This window comes from Sceloporus undulatus, chromosome 2 (genome assembly GCF_019175285.1).
Source record: "Sceloporus undulatus isolate JIND9_A2432 ecotype Alabama chromosome 2, SceUnd_v1.1, whole genome shotgun sequence".
Classification (NCBI taxonomy): Eukaryota; Metazoa; Chordata; class Lepidosauria; order Squamata; family Phrynosomatidae; genus Sceloporus; species Sceloporus undulatus.
This window is the reverse complement of record NC_056523.1, coordinates 54848714-54871259: the sequence shown is the minus strand read 5'-3', so window position 1 is coordinate 54871259 and position 22546 is coordinate 54848714. Positions and strand designations below refer to the sequence as shown.

Genomic DNA, 22546 nt, shown 5'->3' with positions numbered 1-22546 from the left:
AAGTGATAATGCAGTTTTTCAGTTGGAACTTGGAAAAGTTACTTTTTGTTATACCTCCCACAATCCCCAGTTGGCATGGCCAGTGGCCTGTACTCCTATTCAGGGCTCCAGCCAGATTGAAATATGAGGTTTATACAGTTGTTGATGCTCAAAAAAGTGAAGAGCACCTTTCCCCCAATCTATCGTCTGAACAAATCTTGCCAAGAAAACCCCATGATAGATTTCACCTTAAAGACACCAAAAGTCAGAAACAACACTTTACACACACATACTCTCCTCCAAAGTTGTACTGTGCTGTGCTGTACAAGGGCTTAGGCTTGGACTTGACTGCTAACCTTGACCCTGACTTTTATTGTTATGGGGTAGGAGGAGTATGAAAAATGGCAAAGTGAAGAGCTGCTTTTTTAAAAAAAACTTTTCTTGCTGCTGAAACATTCCTATATCAGAACTTGGATTTATAAAAACTTAATGGTGGGCTGAATGGTCCCACCATACACTTCCACAATATGTAACCATAAACTGTTAAGAGTATTGAACCAAACAGTTTCACTTCCTTCAGGTCCCTGTTTGTCCTTTTCTTCCCCTCTCACTAATATTCCACATCTCAATTTTTCTCAAGTATAGGCTTTAATTGGTAAGGGCGCATTACAGACCACCTGAAAGCGGCGGTCTGTCGGCGCCACCGGTTGCTCTGCGAGGGAGCTGCAGCTTCCGTACCATGCGGCTCCCTCGCGGAGCAAAAAGTCCGAAAATGGCGCTTCTTTTTGTGCCCCAAAAGTGGCGCCGCAAGTGCCCAATGGCGCACTCGCAGCGTCACTTCTGCCACGCGTCGTGCGGATGCTATGTGTCCACTGCATCAAAATGGCGGCGCCCATGTAGAATGGGTGCAGCCATTTTGTACGTACCCAGTACATACTAGGGTCTAGGGGCGTGCGTAAAGCATGCCCTTTCCTAACCCTAGTACGTCCTGGGGACGTACTTTACGCCCATCTGGAACGGGCCAAACACACACATTCTAGCTGGTTTCTTTAGATTCTTCTTACCTCTGTGTCTTTCAGAAAGGAAAGCTGACCATATAAATCAAGTGGGGAATCTAGAATTCTAGGGTAGTTGTGGCTTGGCAGCAGTGACCCGGACCAAAAAGAAAAGTAGCAGCAAAGACAGGATTTATTGTCTTCAGTATGAATCTGAATCTCTAGACAGTTGGTTGAGTATTCTGTCCTTCTTATCTCTCTAGGCTACTATCAGTATTGTGTAAGTCACATTAACAAATTAAAAGCAGCAGCCAGAACAAGACACACTAACACTCAGTCCATAAAATTAAGGAATGGCAACTAAAATGCTTTGTTATAGAGCAAAGCCTTCACTTGCTGGAAGAATACAAGACGGAGAGGAAAATGGCTTATTCTTGGACCTGGAGTTTCCATAGATAGGGCTTTGCTACTTAAAAAGGCTTCTTGCATGTTGCTACCAACAATCCAACTGAAGGCAATAGCACATGCAAGAGGTACATATGCAGAATCAAGAGATGAACTCAAAGGAGTAATAGTGTCACATGGGAGGAGATAACCAGGTCCCAAGCTATCTAGTGCATAATAAATACTAACCAGTACCTTGACTTCTAATTAGGAACAACTAGCAGCCAGTGTACCTGATATAATATGTGCATCAGATGGTCCTCCCAGCACACAGCTGCATCAGAATTCTCACTGGAGCGTTTTGCACTACTTGATGTTCTAAGTGGTTTTTAAGGGGAGCCCCATGTGTTTGACATAAGCATGTTTGATATATTAAAATTATAGTTCATTCAGAATATGTTGAGGTTTTTTTTTTTTTTTGTTTCTCTTTTGTTTTGTTTTTGCAATAAATGGAGTTGTAAGGTCCTGAACTGTAAGGATCACCTAAACCAAGTGCTTATATTGTCAAAGAGGCATAACACACACGTTTCCATAAAAAGAACCTGAGGTGAGGGATTGTAATGATGTGATACTGTGCATGGTCGTACTTCCTCTTCTGCAGTTTTTAGAAATGATTTTGAGTCAGTAGATATATGAACCCCACGTCTTAAGTATTTTATTCATAATTTTAAAAGAAAATATTCCATAATCCATTTTTTGGGGAGGGGGAGTTTTTTTCCAAATTTTTCCAGGTTTTTTCCCCCTGGGTATTCACATCTTTATTCATGGTTGAGTCCATTAGGATTTTGATGAAAGCTCACTGCACGTTACCAAATGATAGCTTTTCAATGACTTAAAGTCAGAGGTAGAGAAACCTTTGTTAATGAGTTACTATTCTCCATATATATCACAGACCTTGATGAATCTTCAGAGTTCAACCTTTGGAGCGCCCCCGACCTTATATAGAAAAATGTAGGAGATAAAGTCATGCCCTATGGTACTCAATAAGCCAGGAGTTCAATCATGGGTCTGCCAGGAAAAGCCTCTGAAAACTCCCAAGGAAGGACCTATGTCCCCACAAAGCACTGCAACCCAGACAGTCATGACTGGTGGTACTGAAAAGTGCTGAACAAATTTATATGTTGGCAACGACCTTGGAAGGGTTTTGCCTGGTAAAATTACCCTAAAGAAGTACATTATATTTTTATCTTTTATTTTACTGTCTTGTATATTTCTGCCTACAAAGTGTTACATTTGGGGGGAGTGACCTCAAATTAATTCCTTACTCAAAGCAAATGGATGTATTTATTTTGAATGTGTTCATATTTGCTTTTATCTGGTAGTAAGCCCCATATTGTTAAAAATACAGGAGTTGTTCCCCTAGTTGCTGGGCCAGCTCAAGACTGGTCAGGAACATGTGAGACTCCTCATGAGAGGAGTGCCTCTTGCAAGATCTCCAGATTCCCATAAGATTTCAAATCTCACAGAAATCCTAAAACCCATGCCAATGTCAGAATGTCAGGCCAGCCATCCTGAGACATTTACTTAACAAGCATGTTGCTCATCCTTGGCGGAGAGGAGGAAGAGCAAGTACTGTGCAGGCACTTAGCTGAAATCATAGTCGCAGTCCTGAATTTGGTATGTACAGTGGTACCCCGGGATACGAAATACCCAGGTTACGAAATTTCCGGGATACGAAAAAATCCCATAGGAAATAATTGTTCCGGGTTACGAATGTTTTTTCGGGTTACGAAAAAATTTTTGGTGCTTTTTTCGGCTTTTTCGCACGAAATCGCGGCTTTTCCCCATTAGCGCCTATGGCATTTCGGCTTGCGAATGCTTTTCGGGTTACGAAAGCGGCGGCGGAACGAATTAATTTCGTAACCCGAGGCACCACTGTATTCTGTACATACCAAATGATGGGTGTTAGTTTTTTGTGAGCACAGATGCTGCTCACTCTCATCAGATCAAAAGATACGGATTTTTTTGGTGTCGTGTAATATTTCAACACAGGATCAGATTTTACCAACCCCAAATATAGAACATCCCATCCAAAATGGATAGGGTGCCTGGGAACCCTAGAATGTACATGGCAGGGATTGCATTGTAAACCGTGGTGAAAGCTTGCAATTAGATCTGCTTAGCAGTTTTCAAAACAGATGAAGGCAGTTACGAAGACATAAGTAAAACATACAAAAAGATTATTAATTATGCAATAAAGCTATTGATAAAATTAAAACCATTTAAAACAAGTCTCTAAAAACCAGAGGAAGAAAATAGTAGAAGAGCCCATTATTAAAAATATTTATTTATTTATTTTCATCTAGCCTTTCTCCAAACGTGGGACCCAAGGTGGCTAACAACATATATAAAACACATTAAAACATCAATTAAAATTGTACAATTAAAATCATAAAAAATATTTAAAAAATACAAATATAAAATTTTAAACATACAAAGTTAAAAATAATAATCTAAAACCATCCCCCGCATCCCCAAATAAAACCAAGCCCACAAGATTTTAAAAGGCCTGTTTAAATAAAAATGTCTTTGTCTGCTGGCAAAAGGCCATCATTAAGGGAGCCAGCCTAGTTTCCCATGGAAGGGAGTTCCACAGGGTGGGAGCAGTCACTGAAAAGTTTCTCCCTTGTGTCCTCCACCAAGCCAAAGCTGTCTCTGTGCCATAGCCAGGCCTGAAGCCAGATTGAAATGGATCTAGATAATCCATTTCATCCAGATATCCCTGGAACTGGAAGGCCACCACTCGCTTCAGAACCTTGCCCAAGAATGGAATATTAGAGACTGGCCAATAGTTATCAAGGATGGCAGGATCCAGAGAGGTCTTTTTAAGTAACGGCTTCACCACAGCTTCCTTTAGGCAGGGTGGAAATTGCCTTGTTGCAGTGAAGCATTCACCACTCCCTTGACCCATTCGGTCAGTCCCCCTTCTAACTGATTTCAGAAGCCAGAAAGAGCAAGGATCCAGTATGCACATGGTGGCTCTCACTTCTCCAAGGAACCCTTGCAGTCAGTTTCTAAGAGCCAAAGAGGGACGAATCTTGGACTCCCTAGCAGAGAGTTCCAAAACCTGGGAGCAGCCACAGAGATGACCCTCTCCTCTGTTTAATATACACAGTGACCATATATTATTGTCAGTTATGTTTTTGAAATTTGTTAGTTTGTTATGTCTTCCACAAGAAAGTGTTCTTTTTAAGTGACTGAGGTCCAAAACACAATGCAGAAATAATCCTAATAGTTTGACACCGCTTTGACTGCTGTGTCTCAGTGCTAAGGAATCCTGGGAATTGTAGTTTATTGTGGCACCAGAACTCTGACAGAGGAGGCTAAACATCTCACAAAACTACAATTCCCAGAATTCCCTAGCATTGAGACAGGGCATTAAAGCGGGATCAAACTGGATTATTTCTGCAGTGTTTTGCACCAAAGATGACTTTACACATCAGTAACTGTCAGTATAATACGTAAGTATAATGGAAGTTTGCATAGTTTGAATAATCAATGTTTTATAGGGTTGAGGATTAAAGAAACCAAAGAAGTTTATGAAGGTGAAGTCACAGAATTAACTCCTTGTGAAACTGAGAACCCAATGGGAGGATATGGCAAAACCATTAGTCATGTTATTATTGGACTCAAAACTGCAAAAGGAACCAAACAGTTGAAGGTAAGAATGATTATTTCTCTTCCACATTCTTCAGACCCTTGGTGCTTCTTAACCTTCTGAGTAAAGAGAACTGGGAAATGGATGATTACAGGCCCTGTGTCACAATAACAAATAGAAGCTTCTGGGTCATTGGGGAAGTACCATATATACTTGACTATAAATCGAGAGCAAGTTTTGGGGCCAAAATTATGGATTTTGCTATGACCCATGGATAAGTTGAGGGTAAAATTTAGGGGCATACAGCAAAGGATCTAAAGGATGAAGCAAAGCAAAACAATATCAAAGAGATTACAAAATTCCAGCAGACATAGGTCTTTGTGCTTACTAAAACTGGATGGATGAGAGAGTAGAGGGGGTTGTAGTTTCTAGCTAACATTCACTTTTAATAAATATTACAGTACCAATTTACAGACTCTTATTATCCAAAAACATAGAAGCAGATGATGTTCAATTGGTACTCATCAAGTAGAACTCAACAAATATACCTTTGACTTTTAAAAATTCCTGTTCTAGTCTTACTTGTTTTAAAACATATTTTTCTTTCATAAGGTGCTTTTGTACTTAATGGGAAGGTATAATTGGAACCCAGGGAGGAAAGTCTTATAATCGTGCTTTGATATCACTTAATTCAGATACGTTCTAGAAAATAAAGGAAGAATTTTACCCATCAATGAATAACAACATTGCCCTTTCGGAAGTAACACATATCTAAATAAAAATCTAAGTGTGTCTTTCTTCTGATGCATACTTAGATGTCCACATTTTGGCATAAAATGTTCACAAAAAATAATGCTGTAATTGTCCCTGTTGGTGCTTCTGGACATCTCAGCGGCTTTCGATACCATTGACCATGGTATCCTTCTGGAACGCCTGGGGGAGTTGGGTATTGGGGGCACTGCTTTGCAGTGGTTCCGGTCCTACCTCTCGGGCAGATTCCAGATGGTGGAGCTGGGAGACTGTCGCTCCGACAAGAGGGCCCTTACATCTGGTGTCCCTCAAGGAGCGATTCTGTCTCCTATGCTATTTAACATCTACATGAAACCGCTGGGTGAGATCATCCGGAGACACGGGGCGCGGTGTTATCAGTACGCTGATGACACCCAAATAGTTTTCTCTGTGTCTCCGACTGATGCAGTAACTAAGGCTGGTATCTCTCCTCTAGATGCCTGTCTGGCGTCAGTAATGGGCTGGATGAGGGAAAACAAACTCAGTGTGAATCCAGGGAAAACGGAAGTACTGGTGATAGGTTCCCCTGCTCCGGGTGGTGAGATTTGTCATCCGGTCCTGAATGGGGTCACGCTCCCCTTGAAGGACCCGGTGCGCAGCCTGGGAGTACTCCTTGACTCGTCGCTCCAGCTGACTTCTCAGGTGGATGCGGCGGTCAGGAGTGCTTGTTATCAGCTTCGGCTGATACGCCAGCTGCGTCCCTACCTCAGCCGGGGGGACCTTGAAACTGTTGTACATGCTTTGGTAACCTCTCGATTGGATTTCTGCAATGCGCTCTACATGGGGCAACCCTTGTACCACACTCGGAAGCTACAATTGGTTCAAAATATGGCAGCCAGATTGGTCACTGGTAGATCCAGGGCAGACCATATAACACCTATATTAAAAGATCTCCACTGGCTGCCTATTCGCTTCCGAGCTCAATACAAGGTGTTGGTGTTGACCTATAAAGCCCTAAATGGCTTGGGTCCAGGGTACTTGGAGGACCGCCTCTCCCCATATAGTCCGCCCCGCACACTCAGAACATCTGGGGCCAACCTGTTGGAGGTCCCTAAGTCTCGCTTTGTAACGACCTCACAGAGGGCCTTTACTATCTTTGCCCCCACTTTGTGGAACAAGCTTCCTGTACAGCTTCGTTCCTCTGCATCGTTACTTTCTTTTAAAAAAGATCTAAAAACTCACTTATTTCGGCTGGCATTCCCACCTTAGTAATTTTGTTTTTTGCCCCAATTACCTTAAGTTGTTGTTCTATTCTTGCCCTGATATTTTGATTGCTTGTTTCCCGTCCCTACTCCTCTGACGATGTTTTAATTTTTATATGTAATATTTTAACTTGTAATTTATTGTCTTCTATCTGTAAGCCGCCTTGATCACATCGTGGAAAGGCGGGGTATAAATAAAGATTATTATTATTTATTATTATTAAAGACAGAAAGGAAGAATGACTAGCATGTCTTCTGAATGTGTCTGTAGACTGAGGTACACAGTACACGTTACTGCTCTCGAACAGTGAAAATTTAACTCCCTACTCCCTCAATTCTTCTTTCTTGGATTGCAGCATCTTAATGGGAAGCTCTCATTCTGTCATTCTTGTTTTATGTGTCTTTTTTTTCTTTTTTAAATCTCTGGGATTCTAGTTGGACCCTAGCATCTTTGAAAGTCTGCAGAAGGAAAGAGTTGAAGCTGGTGATGTGATTTACATTGAAGCAAACAGTGGAGCTGTCAAGGTAAAGCAGTGAAAGCAGTTGCACATCTGACATAGTGTGCCTTTTGACAAGGCCTCCCATCTTCTTTGGCCAAAGTTCTGTGTCACCTTAACCTGAACATTCCCTTCTAAAAAAGCTAAGACAAGAAAAATTGTGATTTTTTTTCTTCCCAGGCAAGAGGTAAATGCCACCTCCAAGGAGGGGTGATTGATTCACAAGTAAGGTCATCTAGTATGGGAACTCCAGTTGCAGCAGCATTAAATGTAATCTCATTCATTTTAGTATTTTAACTTCATGCTGTAAGTTAGTCTGCATGTGTTTATGTGGGATATATAGAGAAGAATTGAAACAATATTAGTCACTCTCATAAGAAATGCATAGAGGCTTTAATCTTTATCAGCCTAGTATTTTTGCCATAAGATATATGCATCTAGAAAGAAAAGCTGCATTAGTTAACATGCACTTCATATCTGATTTAAAATGTAATGTAGAGAGATACTTGGTGTTAAATGGGTGAGCATAATATTTTGTATCAAACAATAAATCATCCGTGTCCAGAGGAGTCTGGGACAGTTTCTCCAATCTCTAACTAATCTGGATTTGTCCTTTAGCAAGAATTTTGTGCATTTGAAAGAATAAAGAAAATACCAGGTGCTTTTAGTAGGATTTCATGGCTTGATCAGCCATTCATTTTCCAAGGACAAGCAAAGCATTTTCAGAACTGTCAGCTAAAACCTATCATGATCGTAATTGTAAAACAAGACCTTTGTTTATCAGTTGTATGTCATTCTGAGTATTGGCAATAACACTAACTATAAATAAAGTGTATTTGATTTCCAAATTCTTCTCCACAGAGACAAGGTAGGTGTGACACCTATGCAACAGAATTTGACCTTGAGGCAGAAGAGTATGTTCCCTTACCAAAGGGTGATGTGCACAAGAAGAAAGAAATTATCCAGGATGTCACTCTTCATGACCTGGATGTGGCCAATGCCAGGCCCCAGGTATTGACCTGTGCTGATGGAATACTGTATGTTGAATTCTTAATAGATAATTACCTCCTTGTGGAAACACCTGTAGGGCAGGTGCCATGTTGCTACAACAAACTGGTGCTCCACTATTGGTTTTCTAGGTCAGGCTTTCAGAAGCTCAAAGTCCTCCAAAAATCCTTCCCAAACTTTTGTCCTTCAGATATTTTGAATTCCTGTGATCTCTGATAATTGACCATACAGTTTTTCTGGGGAAGATTAATCAAAAACATCTGGAATATTAAAAGAAGCTTGTTCCTGTTATGAACTTAGTAAAAAAAAAAACTTTTTAAAAAGGTTTTCACTAGAGCAGGGGTAGGCAACCTACGGCCCACAGGCCGGATACGGCCCGGCAAGGCCTTGGGACCGGCCCCAGCCCAGTCCTGCCGCCGATTGCCGCTGGAGTCTTTGGCCTCTTGAGTGAGGGTGTGGGGCCTTTGGCCTATCAGGAGGAGGTGGGCAAGGGTGGCAATTGTCCATAGAAGCCTCAGAAACATGCATTTATATTAACATTTTTGTTTAAATCAGCAAATTTTTTCACGTGTCCTCCATTTTTTAAAAAAGTGTCCACCATTTGAAAATTTTGTCCTACATTTGTCCCGGTTATTTTTTGGCTTCGGCCCCCCAGTTGTCTGAGGGACAGCAACCCGGCCCCCGGCTCAAAAAGGTTGCCTACCCCTGCACTAGAGTAACTTTTTTGCTCAAGTCCAAAAACCTGTCGGTGTTTCCAACTGAGCATGCCAAATTTATGAGGTAAATTAATTTTGGAAAAGGGTGGATTTGAAAAATACCACAGACACACAAATAACATTGAGGTAGGTTCTGCAGGGGATTACTAACACAAACTGATTCTGTAATAAAGATCTGGAATATAGAGCACTCCAAAAATCCTAGGCAGATACGTAAACTATTTTTCAATTAGTTGAAGGCAGTTGGCTGTTGGTTATGAGTATGTAGATAGTGTAAGGGACCTCTAATGAGTTTGTGCTAACATGCCCTGACAAAGGGTTGATATGAAGGCCAAATCACGGCAGTTTCATGAATAAGCCCTGCTTCTCATTGATACAAATTCTTAAATTTGGTACCAATCATGAATCAAGTCCAAAGAATTTCCATTTGGCCAGTGCTTTATGATTATTTGTCACTAACTAAAAGTCTCTCAACTTTGCAAGTTAGCTCTGCAACTTTATTTAAAGAAATGTATTTATTTAACTTTTTGTTTATTATCTCTCAAGCACACACACACACACACACACCGGTTGTCCACTGCTTTTTGTATTAGTCTGTTACACTGTCAAACAGTTTTTACCAGCAGAGAGTCATCCTAATGTTTAGGTGGAATATATTTTCTTCTAGTTTGAATTGATTGGTTCACTCCATAATCTCTGAAACTGCAGAAAATAAGCTTTTAAAATAAGATATTTAAAGATACTTATCATAGAAACAAAGAGCCAACATGGTATTGTGGTTTGAGTGTTGGACTAAGACACTGCTCAGCCATGGAAACCCAGTGAGTAACCTTTGGCAAGTTGTACTCTCTCAACCTGAAAGGAAAGCAAGGGCCCTCTGAACAAATTCTGTCAAGAAAAACTTGTGGTAAGTTCACATTATGATCATAAGTCAGAAATGACTTGAAGACATAGTAACAACAACAGAGCACCTTTCACTTCTCCAAGCTAAACCTAGGACCGGAACAGACAGGCCAAAATAAAGCTGCTTCGGGTCACTTTGGAGGTATGCTATTTATATGGTGCATGCAACCTAAGAGGACAGAAGATGTGCCAAAGCCATGCTCCAGTTCTAAGGACTGAAGTGTAGCTTTGGCACAGCTTCTGGCCTCTTCAGATATGTGTGTCATTTAAACAGCATACCTCCAAAGTGACCCAAAGCAGCTTTATTTTGGCCTGTCTGTTCGGGCCCTTAGTCAGCTCTCTTAGTCATTGAGAAAATAGGGCTTGGTTTCAAGACTTCACCATTTTGGTTGCCCTCCTTGGGACAAGTTCCTGCTAGTCAATATCCTTCTTGAAATAAGAATAGGATACTGTATTCCATGAGAGGTCTGTTCAAAGTGGATTGGAGTGGTACTGTTACTTGCCTTGACATGGAAACAGTCTAGCATTGGCTTTTTTGTAGGCACCTCACAGTGTTGCTTCATGTTTAGCTTGTAGTCTATCAAGACTCTTAAATCCTTTTCACATGTTCTACAGGTGTTACCCAACCTGATTTGTACATTTCATTTTTCCTGCATAAATATACCTTACATTTATCCTTACTGAAGTTAATTTTGTTCTGGCCCAACTCTTTAATGTGTTAAGGTCCTTTTGAATCATTATTTCATCCTTTTGGGGTGTTAATTACTCCTTCATATTTAATGTAATCTATAAATCAGATGATAATGTTGTTGTTGTGTGCCTTCAAGTCATTTCCAACTTACGGTAACTCTAAGGTGAACTTCTCACAGGTTTTTCTGAGGCTGAGAGTGTGTGACTTGCTCAGGGTCACCCAGTGGCTTTCTATGGCCGAGGGGGAATTTAAACTCTGGTCTCCAGAATCATAGTCCAGTGCTCAAACCATTATACTACACTGGCTCCAGATGTGTACTCCCTTTATTCTTTCATTCAAATCAACATAGAGATGTCGGACAGTGCTGGCCCTAGGACAGGACCGTGTGGCACTTAAGTAGTATTTCTCTAGGTTGAAGAGAAACCATTGATGAGCACTCCTGGGGTTTGCTCAGCCCACCAGTTACAAAGTAACCTAGCAATAGCATTGTTTAGTCCACATTTTCTCAATTTGTCTGCAAGAATATCATAGAGGATCTTTGCAGAGGCATTATTGAAATCAAGATAAAGCATACCTACAACATTCCCTTGGTCTATCAATTTGTTAATCCTTTTAAAAAAAGAGAAAAAAATAGTCTGTCATGATTTGTTTTTGAGAAACCCAGCTGGCTGTAGATATAATTTAATTGGCTCCTAAGCAAAACACAACTGCATCATTTATTTCCCAAGTGCACATGGATGAGTAGATACATATATACAGACTTTGACACTTCTGAAATATATGTAGAATGCCAGAGTGGTAGAATGAGGAAACTGAGTAGCAGTTCTAAGATAAGTGTACATTACTGGAATGCTAGATATTATTGAATATCTGAAGTGAACCTTTCTGCTAGTTTATATTCTTATTAACTCTTCTGTATGCTACACAACTTTGATATGTTTTTTTTAAATATATATATATTAATTTCCTAGGTTGTTTCTATTTTTGTGTAGGGTGGGCAGGATATACTTTCTATGATGGGACAACTGATGAAGCCTAAAAAGACTGAAATCACAGGTACAAACTGCTAACTTTTTATATTATTGCAGTACTTCTATGTAAATTGGGGCTCAAACAGACAGGCCAAAATAAAGCTGCTTTGAGTCACTTTGGAGGTATGCTGTCTAAATGGTGCATGCATCCTAAGAGGCCAGAAACTACACCAAAGCCACGCTTCAGTCCTAAGGACTGGAGCGCAGCTTTGGCACAGCTTCTGGCCTCTTAGGATGCATGTGTCATTTAAACAACATATCTCCAAAGTGACCCAAAGCAGCTTTATTTTGATCTGTCTGCTCAGGCCCTTGGTTTATTAAAGTGCATAAGATTGTCTCTGTGTTTTAAAAAAAAGGCAAAAGAAAGAGTGATCAAAATGTGCAGAAGTTGTATTATCCAATGCTACAAAAGTAGATAGGCTTTGGAAGAAAGTGTTGTTTTCAGTAGACTGACTAAGGGTCTAATGCGGGAGTCATAGTGGGAGTGTGGACCAGAGGCAGTGGATGGCTTCCATGTCAGTGGGGCAAAGTTCAGACTTTTAAAGAGGCTGCCCATGGTGCTGAACCTTAGCCTAGATTCAGCACTGTGGGCAGTGACTTTAAGTTTGGACTAAAACCTGGAGTGAACTAGCAGTGATGGGATTGTGGAATATCTTGAGTTATTGCCAACGTCCAAAGTGGCCAACAGCAAAGGGTCTCCTAAGGTATTCCACTGAAGTATTACCATATATATTTGTGTATAAGTTGACTTAATGCATAAGTTGAGAGCAGATTTGGGGTGGGGAGGGGCAAAATCATGGATGATGATATGATCTGTGAATAAATGGAGGATAAAACTTGGGGCTGAGACCAGGGCGCCTCAGATCCATTCCATAGAGAGGCAAAAGCAGCAGCACCACCTCAGGGAGCCAGTCACTTCTGGCCACCATTTTCCCACCCAGGAATTCAAAAAGGGCCTTCACCACTCTTTTCAGAGAAGGAGATGATTCTTTTTTTGATAAAAGGTAAGGTACAATATTAAAGAAAAAGGAAATCCTTTTCTCTGAGTAGAGTGGTAAAAGGACAGAATTTAGTCCATCCTGGGAGAACCTAAAAGAACCACCAAACTCCTCTCCCATTGTTTGTGCCTTGTTGAATGCCTGGGCAGGAAAATGGCTGTGGTGGCTTCTTGGCATGGAAGAGTGATGGCGGGTGGGGGCTGTTGCTTCTTTTTAGGCTCTCCTGGCAAGGACTAAATTTTCAGTCTCTCAGAGCAAAGGGGTGAAACAGACCTCCCCTTTGTGCTGCCATCCAGGCAGCTTCAGAGCCCAGCGTTTTGACGCCTTACGCTCAGAAGCCTCCTGGAAGCTGACTTCCGGGCATCTTGGGGGCATGGCAGTTACATGCCACAAGCCCCCAACATGCTGGAAAGCTGCTGCAGGGCCGCAGAAGAGCCACTAAAGGCTATATATCCACAGCCGAGAAAAGGAGCAGTTAAAAAACCTCTCCTTTCTCAGGTGGTTCCATGGCAGATTGGGGCTACAGCATGTGGCTGTCATGGCCCCAATCTGACTTTATCAGGGCTGCCTCAAGCCTCCCCTTCGGGTGGTCTGTTTTGCCCCAAAATCTGTGCCGAAAGAGCCTGCTCTCTGCTGCAACAGGGAAGCCAAAAAAGAGCTGCCACCATTTTTTAAAGGAGGCATTATGAAGGGCCAGAAGCGGCAGTATGGCAGGCAACTGGCATAAAAATTCACTAGTTGAAATTTTCATTTCTGTGTTGGAAACTTCATCATAGCATTGAGTCAACAAGTAACCTTCTTTTAAAAATGAATTTTTAAAAATTGGAAGTGGGAAAACTCAGTCCATTAGAATGATTGCTTGTCCAAAAACAAACAATTGGGACAGTAATCAACTGGAGCCCATAATTGTGAGATATAATTATCTCAGTCTCTTCCATTTTCAAAGAGCTAAAATTTCATTGAACCCTGTCCTGTATTATTATGTATCATTTTATATGTATTATCCTATTATTTTGTAGAATGTATGCCATGGGTGGATTTATTTTTTATCTATTTTACTGATTGTATGTACAGCATTATGTAAATCTACAGTGTTATATAAATAAAGCATAATAATAGTAATAATAATAATAATTTTCTTGTATGTTAGATTTGAACTTTGAGGGAGAGCTTGGTTCACAGGGAAGGTATTGATAAGATTGCAAAAGGGACATTCCCCCATTATCAGTCATGTTTGAGTTTTTATTTTTTAAAAAATACATCATTTGGGAAGGTTACTAATTTGAAGATTATTCCTCTATTAGACAAGCTTCGAGGAGAGATCAACAAAGTGGTGAATAAATACATTGATCAAGGTATTGCAGAGTTAGTCCCTGGTGTCCTCTTCGTGGATGAGGTTCACATGCTGGATATTGAGTGCTTCACATATTTACACCGAGCACTGGAATCTTCTATTGCTCCGATTGTCATCTTTGCTTCTAACCGAGGGAACTGTGTAATCAGGTACAGTGCTTAAAGCTTAGTCCTGCACAGTTTTCGTCTTCCAATAAGCCTCAGTGTTAGCTGCTTCAGCACAAAGAGCTATGATCTTCCAAAGCATTTTATCCCTGGTGCTGATACACCTGTGATAATAATCTTGATGGGTCACAACCATATCTGTTACTGCAGGGCTGCTTAAGGGCTTCACTGCAAGGGGAACATATTTCATATTGTGATGATCAAGAATTGGTGAGTTTTCTGGAAGAGAGTCTGTTTTTTCTCCCAATTTCCCCCTCTCCATCTGCATTCTTGGTCTACACTTGTTTTGCTTTTCTTCCCCCAGAAATAGTCTTGAGTAATGTTATTAAGATATTTTTAGCACTCTCTGGCATCCATCCCCACGCTATAACGCATGCTATAATCCTTGGGATTTTTAAAGTTACAAATTATGATTTGTTCTACCCAGATATTTTGTGTAAGGGCTTAGCAGCTGTCACACCATAAAAAATTTACATTGTATTGTCTGTGTTCCATTTTTGGTCTGCCTTTTCTGTTGTTAAGACTGTGATATTTAAAGGTGGACTTTACAAAACTAAATAGTAGTCTCTTGTTTTGAGGTAATACTTGGTCTTCAGACTAAAAGAATTGCATCGGCACATCATGGATGCTTGCCAGGACATGTCAAAAGTGATTTCTTTCCCTGTCTTCCCCCATGTTATCAGTAGAGTTGTAGCCTGTCTTATTTATTTCAATTTCTACCAAACTGAAATTTGATTATGCTTTTCCAAAATATGTTGGGCCCATATAGTGGAATCCCTTGTAGACTTTAATTTGCCATGGCTCACCTGTGAAGATACTCTTGCATGTGTGTCATTGTGGTGGGGCAAAAATATACTCATTCTGTTTATTGGGAAAGGATGCCTCTACAATTTAATTGGGGTGTGTGTGTGAAAGAAATGAAATTAAAGTTATAATATTTTCTTGTCAAGTGCTCTGGCTTCCTGCCTCCAGTAGAATCATGTTGTTGTTTTTTAGTCACCTGAAATGAGAAATAGTTTCCGATGAAGCTCGAGTGCCCTCTAATGGAGAACAGAAATTTTCTGAAATCATTTTCTTGTTTTACATAGATAAGATGTTCTGATGGGGTGGGAGACAGGCACATTCATCAGGCAAATGGTTCACAATATTTGCACTAAAACTGTAAATTAAGATACCTTGTGATGACAGATTATTTCAGCAGTCTTGTTCAGTAACTTGAATCCAGATTTTTGAACTAACTCTTCAGTGGAATATAAACCTTTCCAATAGAGAGAGAGAGAGAGAGAGAGAGAGTATGAGGGATGGGGGCAGGATTTACTTGGAATGTGTGCCAGGAGCCATCACCACCTGTTTCTTTTATGTGCTCTAAATGTTAGTGGGAAACTCTTCCCCCCCCCCCCCATCCGATGCTGTACAAAAACCTAAACTTTCTCTTTATACCATTTTAGAGGTACAGAAGATATCATTTCCCCTCATGGTATACCACTGGATCTTCTGGACAGAGTGATGATAATTAGAACCATGTTATATACACCACAAGAAATGAAACAGGTAATTTTTATTTGTGTAAAATTGGGGCAGTGGCAAATACCTCTACAATTGTGTGAGGTGGAATTAACAGGTGTGAAATGGAACTGGCTTTTTGCTATTAACGAGACTGCTTTCAAGATTTGTTTTTTAGTAATATTTTTATGTCTCATGTACTCTAGACTAAACTTTACAACAGCAAGTCTCTTTCTTGGACAAAGGTTGCACCCTGTATACTGAAACTTTTTTCTCTATTGTAAATGCATCTGCATGTGCTGCTTAGAAATTGTGAAAGCCATGGCTATTTCATTAAGTTACAATTTATTAAATTAAGTGTCACTTTCTCGCCTCTTGAGATAGCACACTGAAATGACTTAAGGCAAAAATAAAACATGTAACATCCCCCAGATCCTAACAGCTCTACAACATACAGTAAACACTCTTCTAAAACTTCCATAGCCAAAAATCCCATTTGTCTGCAGAAAAGTTACAAACAGAATCAGTACAAGCACTGGTATCCCTACCCCAGGTGTCACCTGGTGTGATAGCGGGTGGCCAAAAGGGCGCACATGGCTCTCTTCGTGAGGATGCCTGTGCTGCTGCAGCAAAACCACCACAGAGACAGTTAGCCCTCTCTTTTGCTGCTGTAGCAGATCTCCTTATGAGGAAGCCTGTGCCACCATGGTAAAGCCACCAGAGGGGCAATCAAGTCTGTCTCCTATGAGGACTCCTCTGCCACTGAAGTAAGCCAGAAGGGCCTGACCAGGTGTCACCCTTCTTCTAGAGTGTTACCTGATACAGGCTACACCTCCCCAAGAATGCCACTGAGTATGAGGTCAACTGCTTCATGTTAATTTCCATGCATTCCGATTTACATGAAATAAACAATTTCATGTAACAATTTCAAGCATTTTCTAGGCCCTCCAGTATGAGTCTGTGGTATATTGACCATAGAGTGGGTGCTGTAGGACCTAGAAATATCTAGAAAGGTGTTCTCTCTAGGAATCTCTAGATGTTCCAGTGAAACTCCATGATCTACTTCCAACAGAAGCATACCATAGATTCACACTGGAGGACCATATTTTTTGGTTGCGTATAACTAAGTGTGTACTATGAGCTCATGTTTTACAGGGTCTGCCTGTACTGTGTTCTTCATACCTGCATTTTTATATTCATCTACTTGCTACAGAAGGACCAGATTTGCTGGTGTTTTTGCACTTCCCAATTGAATTTTTAGCATTAACAACTTTCCGGCATGAAGTATAACATTTCCTAAATTTCCAGGAATTTCTTGTGAGACCCAGGCCCATCTTGGTGCATAGTGCATTGATTATAATCCTTGGTGCTATAATGAGGCATCTTTTCACAAATCCCCTCTCATTAGTTTCTCAGGGCTGTAGATTGACACCATACAGGAACCGTTACGGTTTATCATGTCAATTCTTTGTATTATTTAGGAGATAGTGTCAATGGTGGAAAAGCATTGTCACCAGATAATAGTCTCGGCTGCTGGATGAGTGCCAAGGTGAAGCAGAGGCATTTATTGAATATAAACTTTAAAGCAAAGCCTCATTTCCTTCAGCATGAGGAGAGTTTCTTATGCTTCATATGCCTGGGATGTTTTTGTGTTCCTGACAAGATGGCTGTAGTACCTTCATGCAGATTACAGTTGAGGCAGCCAGAGGATAAAATGTACAATGTGATTTAATCTGTATATTAGCATAAAAAGAGCCTTCAAAAATTGTGCCATTCTCAGAAATCTTGAAGGTTCAGCAAAGGCTACTTCACTGTCCCTGACTTTATGACTTGCTCTTTCAGAGGCACAAAGGATAGGGAAAGATAGTGCTATATTATTTCAAGTTACTTGGCTTTGAATTGGGTATATTATCACAAATTGTGTGCCATATTGGACCCACCCTTCAGCTTTCCATATACACTGCTAAATTTTTATGAACTGTCAACTTCTGAAACAGTTTGGACTGGTGATCAACTGAATAGTCACCATCAAAAGAAATCACTCCCATATTGTTTTCATAGAAGCACAAACTCCTGCATTAAGTGGGATATATAGTAGCATTTAGTACTTCAGTGACAGTGGGCCTCCTTCCTGTTTGTTTGTTTGTTTGCTTGTTTGCTTGCTTTAAATAGAAGGCCTTGCCCACTTAATTACTTTCTCAGCAAGGAAGAGTTGGAATAGTATTGTTTCCAGCTTCTTAAAAGTGTGTTACAGGTAGAAAATCTTGGCACATTTTTCTAACCATCTTGTTGATTTAGGAGTAGAAATCTCAAGTTTTACTCACAGTGTCATACACTGCTAAATTTCAGTTGGGCAAAGTTTAGATAACATAGCCCAAATGTATTCAAGGGGCTAAACAGATGGCCCCAAAGGAGTGGCCTTCCACCGCCCCTTTGAGCACTGGATTGGGGCATCAGCAACCGCACACCATGGCCCCAATCTGGCAATTTATCGGTTCCAAAAGAAGTGGCAGTAGAAGAGAAGGAGCAGGATAAAGAGAAAGATTTTCTCCATTTCTCCATACCTTGTCCAGCTAAAGAAAGATACTTCCACACACTATCACTTACTGGGTCAAAAACAGTGGACTTGAATCATCCTGGTGCCAATTCAAGAATATGAGTGCTGCTTTCCTTTCAATCTGCCATTGCTTTTGATAGAATGCTAATTTGGATGTATTATCAGAGGCATATGTTCTTTTAAAAACAATGCAGACCCCTTCCAGACTTGGCTGTGCATTTGGCCAGATTACCCTGGCCCATTCAATGTGTGGGTGGGAGAATTGCCCCTCACAGTTCTGAAGAATCTTGTGTACAGGGAAAATTGGACTTAGATTTCCCAGAGGCAGTTCCCACCACTACATACACATAAATTTTTAAACTGCAGTATACAACACCTGCTTTATAAATTACTAAGTACATGACTCTTGTCGTTCATATTGATACTTCTTGTACTTGGACCTGAAAGAGCGGATAACATATTCTGCTGATTATGTTACAAAGTTAACATTTTACTGTACAGAGATTACATTAGTTTTAGCAGGTGGATACAGCGTCTTTATCTGTTTTTTTTCCCCCACACACAAAACATATGTACTACAAAGACACACAGACACCCTTCTTAAGGCTTCAAATTTTGCATCAGTGATTTTTAAAGAGCAGTTTCAGTTCAGATGTATTCAGACAGCCTGTATAAATTTCTGATTTCTAATCATTAACTATTTTTAAAACTTTCCTGAGCTTATCATCTGGCTTTGTAGGTTGCTGATCAAAAAACACAGATCCAAAGCCAATTAGGATATGTAGTTCTTTGGATCACAGCCATGGCATTTGATGGGAACTTGGGATTGGATGCCAGCTATATGAAAAAGAAAAAAAAAAGATAGCCAGTGTATAAGATTTCTTAATCATAATCTTACACTCAACCTTGAGTATTCCAACAGCAACTTAAAATTGTAATGTTCTTTTTTGTTAAAAAAATAAATAACCCAATGCTACTATGTCAAGCCCCAATTGTATTCTCATCCACCCCTTCCTCTTTTCCATACACTGATTCCTGTGGTGCATTTTTATGGCTTTAATTTAAACGAGTGCTTCTTGATATCTTGTTTACAAAGCTGCCAAAGTGAAAAATACCTGTATTATATGAGACTCGCAGTTCCAGAGTTATCTTAACACTACAACGCAACATCATTATCCAGTCTGCCCCTTATCACTCAGCTGGTAATACGGACTGCAGGGAGCCTAGTGCCACTTTTGTTACAGCTCTGTATGCTCAAGCTTATTGGTGATATCTTCTTCTTCAAGTTTACAAAGATCTTCAAACTGGTACAAGCTGGAGACTGTTCTTGATAGATTAGATTTATCTGAGTGGTTTTGTGGGGCAGGTGAACCTTATAGGCTTTATTTATTTATTTTTCCATCGTATTTGTCAAGAGCCTGAAACATCTGGTATGGAATTGAACAGCAAAAGGACTGTTGTAACTTTCCAAGGGAATTGTGTTGTACAATATTTCAGGTGGGGTACAACTAGTCATTGATTTTCTATTTCAGATCATGTACAAGCTTGGGGGAATAAAGGGGTTTTTAATCAATGTTCTCAAATATTCTCCTTTCTCTAGCCATGGGAGCCACTGGCTATGTTCCTATTCTAAACTGTATTCAATGAAAATAGAAATTAAAATAAATTTGGTTTAAACTAGATTTTGTATCCCCGCATCATCACATACTATGCACTCAGTTAAGAGAAAAGCATTGTAAAAATAGAAATGGTTACAAATATATTTTTCTGTTGTTGTTGTTGTTTTCACAAGATCATAAAACTTCGAGCCCAGACAGAGAGTATTAATATTAGTGAAGAGGCATTGAATCATCTTGGGGAAATTGGCACCAAAACAACATTAAGGTAAGCATGGGGTTTATGATATTGTAACTGTGATTGTTTTTTGTAGAAAACAGGAATGTGGGCATGCAACTATAGAATAACCAACAAAAGATCCTGCATTTCTTATAAAATATTTCATCCACATCAATGATAGAATCAGGACAGAATCCTGTTGATGTCCTATGCTACTGGTTGTACTGTTTCCAGGGTTATACAGCAGTGAGGTGAGGGAAGACATACAAAATCTTCTGGTTCTGAGCAGCCTATTTCTCCAATTCCTTACTTCCTTCATAGTCACTATACCCTCATTGTTTTTCTTCCTCTCTGTGCTGGCAAGCTGCACCAATTGCCTTCTTTCTGCCTCAGCTTCTGCATTGAAAGTGGTTGTGTTTTTACTATAATTAATGCACAAAATTCACAAACATACACATATTTTGATAGAATAATAAGAGTGAAAATGCTTTGTAGAAATTATTGATCATTCAGTTAGTGAACTGAGTTGAGGTTCTCTTAAGCTTTCTACAGTGCTTCTTACTATTTGGCAAATGGACATGTTCAGTAAATTAGGCTATTCTGGTTAAATGCCAAATCTTTCTGTAAAAGAAGCAAAAAAGGAACATCCACTGCAATTTGCGGAAGAAAAGAGACATTTCAATATGCTCATTGGTAAAATAACATTTTTGAGTGTCTTGAGATGTGTCTCCATTAAGATTAGAACATTTCTAGCATAAATTCTTAAGTCCTGTAAATCTATGCAAGGCAATTGTGTACCATGCAGGTAAGTTCTAGTTAATGTTGCTTAGAGGACTGGTGCAAATATTGTAATAAAAAATGATGCAAATATTACCGTTCCGCCACACTGATTCTGATGTTCTATTTCACAGACAAGCTTCCCCTACCACATCACATACTGCTTTTGAAACTCACATTGCACTGGAGGTTGCTTCTCTGGTTGAAGTACAAAAATTCAAGCCTTTCTGTATGCCTTAAATAGATATTTGGCACTTGGTCTAAATATTTAACTTTCCCAATTACAAAATGCACTAGGCAGTTCTGGAGACCATGTTTATATATTGATAATGAAAAATATCTATGTGTGCTCTTTTGCTGTGCTTTCTGTGTTCTAGTTTGTTTATTAAAATGACACATTACTCTTACAATTTGACCATAGGTATGCTGTGCAGTTACTCACCCCAGCAAATCTGCTAGCAAAGATAAATGGAAAAGAGAGCATAGAAAAGGAACATGTTGAAGAAATAAATGAACTCTTCTACGATGCCAAATCCTCAGCTAAAATCCTGGCTGATCAGCAGGAGAAATATATGAAGTGAAGAAGTTTATTCACCTTTGTAGTTTTCACATCCTCCTATTAACTTAATCCAAGTGCTTCAAAGAAGCAGCTAAGAGAGATGTTAACTTGCATTGGACCTGAAAAGCTCCTGAGTGTCTTTTTTCCAGGATGTCGAATCTTCTTTGTTGCTCCATTATTGAAATGAAACCAGTGATATCTTTGCCTGTAGCATCCTAGTGTTTGTTATCTTGGGTGCCTCTTTCAAGTGGATGCATATTGGCATACCTTTGTATCTTTCAGATTTGATTGCTAAATTGCTCAGAACTGAGCAGGTAATAGTCTATACTTTTAGATTTTGTATTAAAGTTGATTAAGAAGGTGTTTATTGTTTGGCTTGTTTGTTTAAAGAGATCTGACTAATGAGAAAGTTTTGTTGAGAATAATTTGATAAAGATATATTATTGCCTGCTTTTTAATGTTCTAGATTCAAAACTGAAGTGTTACTTGTGGTATTTTTGCAGTAGAAGTACATGTCAAGCAATGATGTTTCAGAGGAGGAGGAGGAGATGCTAGAGTGGGACCTGCAGTAGGATGGCAAGTGATGCTGGGATGGAATGGATAATGGGGCATTTAGTTCAATCCTCTCATCCTCCTCGGTGTGAGTCAGGTAGAAAGTGGCTTGCAGAACCTAGTAAGCGTCAAATGCTTTGCATAAATAAATCACATTTATGGGTTAACCTGAAATGCAGTTTTAATACACTTCTGTGCAATTCAATTAATGTTTTATGCTACCGACTTTGCATTGAAAGAGAGCTGTTATGTAACACGATAGCAGATATGTGTTTCAGACTCATAACTGGTAGTCAGCATGCATGGCGTTGTGGTTTAAACATTGGACTACAATTTTGGAGACCAGCGTTTGGTTCCTAGCTTAGCCATGAAACCTACCAGGTGACCTTGGGC

General features: G+C 39.9%; 1 protein-coding gene across 1 annotated transcript in view; it reads left to right on the top strand.

Annotated features, from left to right (window-relative positions):
- Positions 1 to 22327, top strand: part of RUVBL1 (RuvB like AAA ATPase 1) — a 35225-nt gene extending 12898 nt beyond the window's left edge. Inside the window, exons 4-11 of the mRNA XM_042452896.1 lie at positions 4928 to 5079; positions 7443 to 7532; positions 8366 to 8515; positions 11815 to 11878; positions 14156 to 14354; positions 15818 to 15920; positions 20222 to 20313; positions 21464 to 22327. Of these exons, the coding sequence (XP_042308830.1) occupies positions 4928 to 5079; positions 7443 to 7532; positions 8366 to 8515; positions 11815 to 11878; positions 14156 to 14354; positions 15818 to 15920; positions 20222 to 20313; positions 21464 to 21623 (1010 nt within the window). The 3' untranslated portion in view covers positions 21624 to 22327. The remainder of the gene's footprint in view (positions 1 to 4927; positions 5080 to 7442; positions 7533 to 8365; positions 8516 to 11814; positions 11879 to 14155; positions 14355 to 15817; positions 15921 to 20221; positions 20314 to 21463) is intronic.
- Positions 22328 to 22546: the final 219 nt, after the last annotated feature.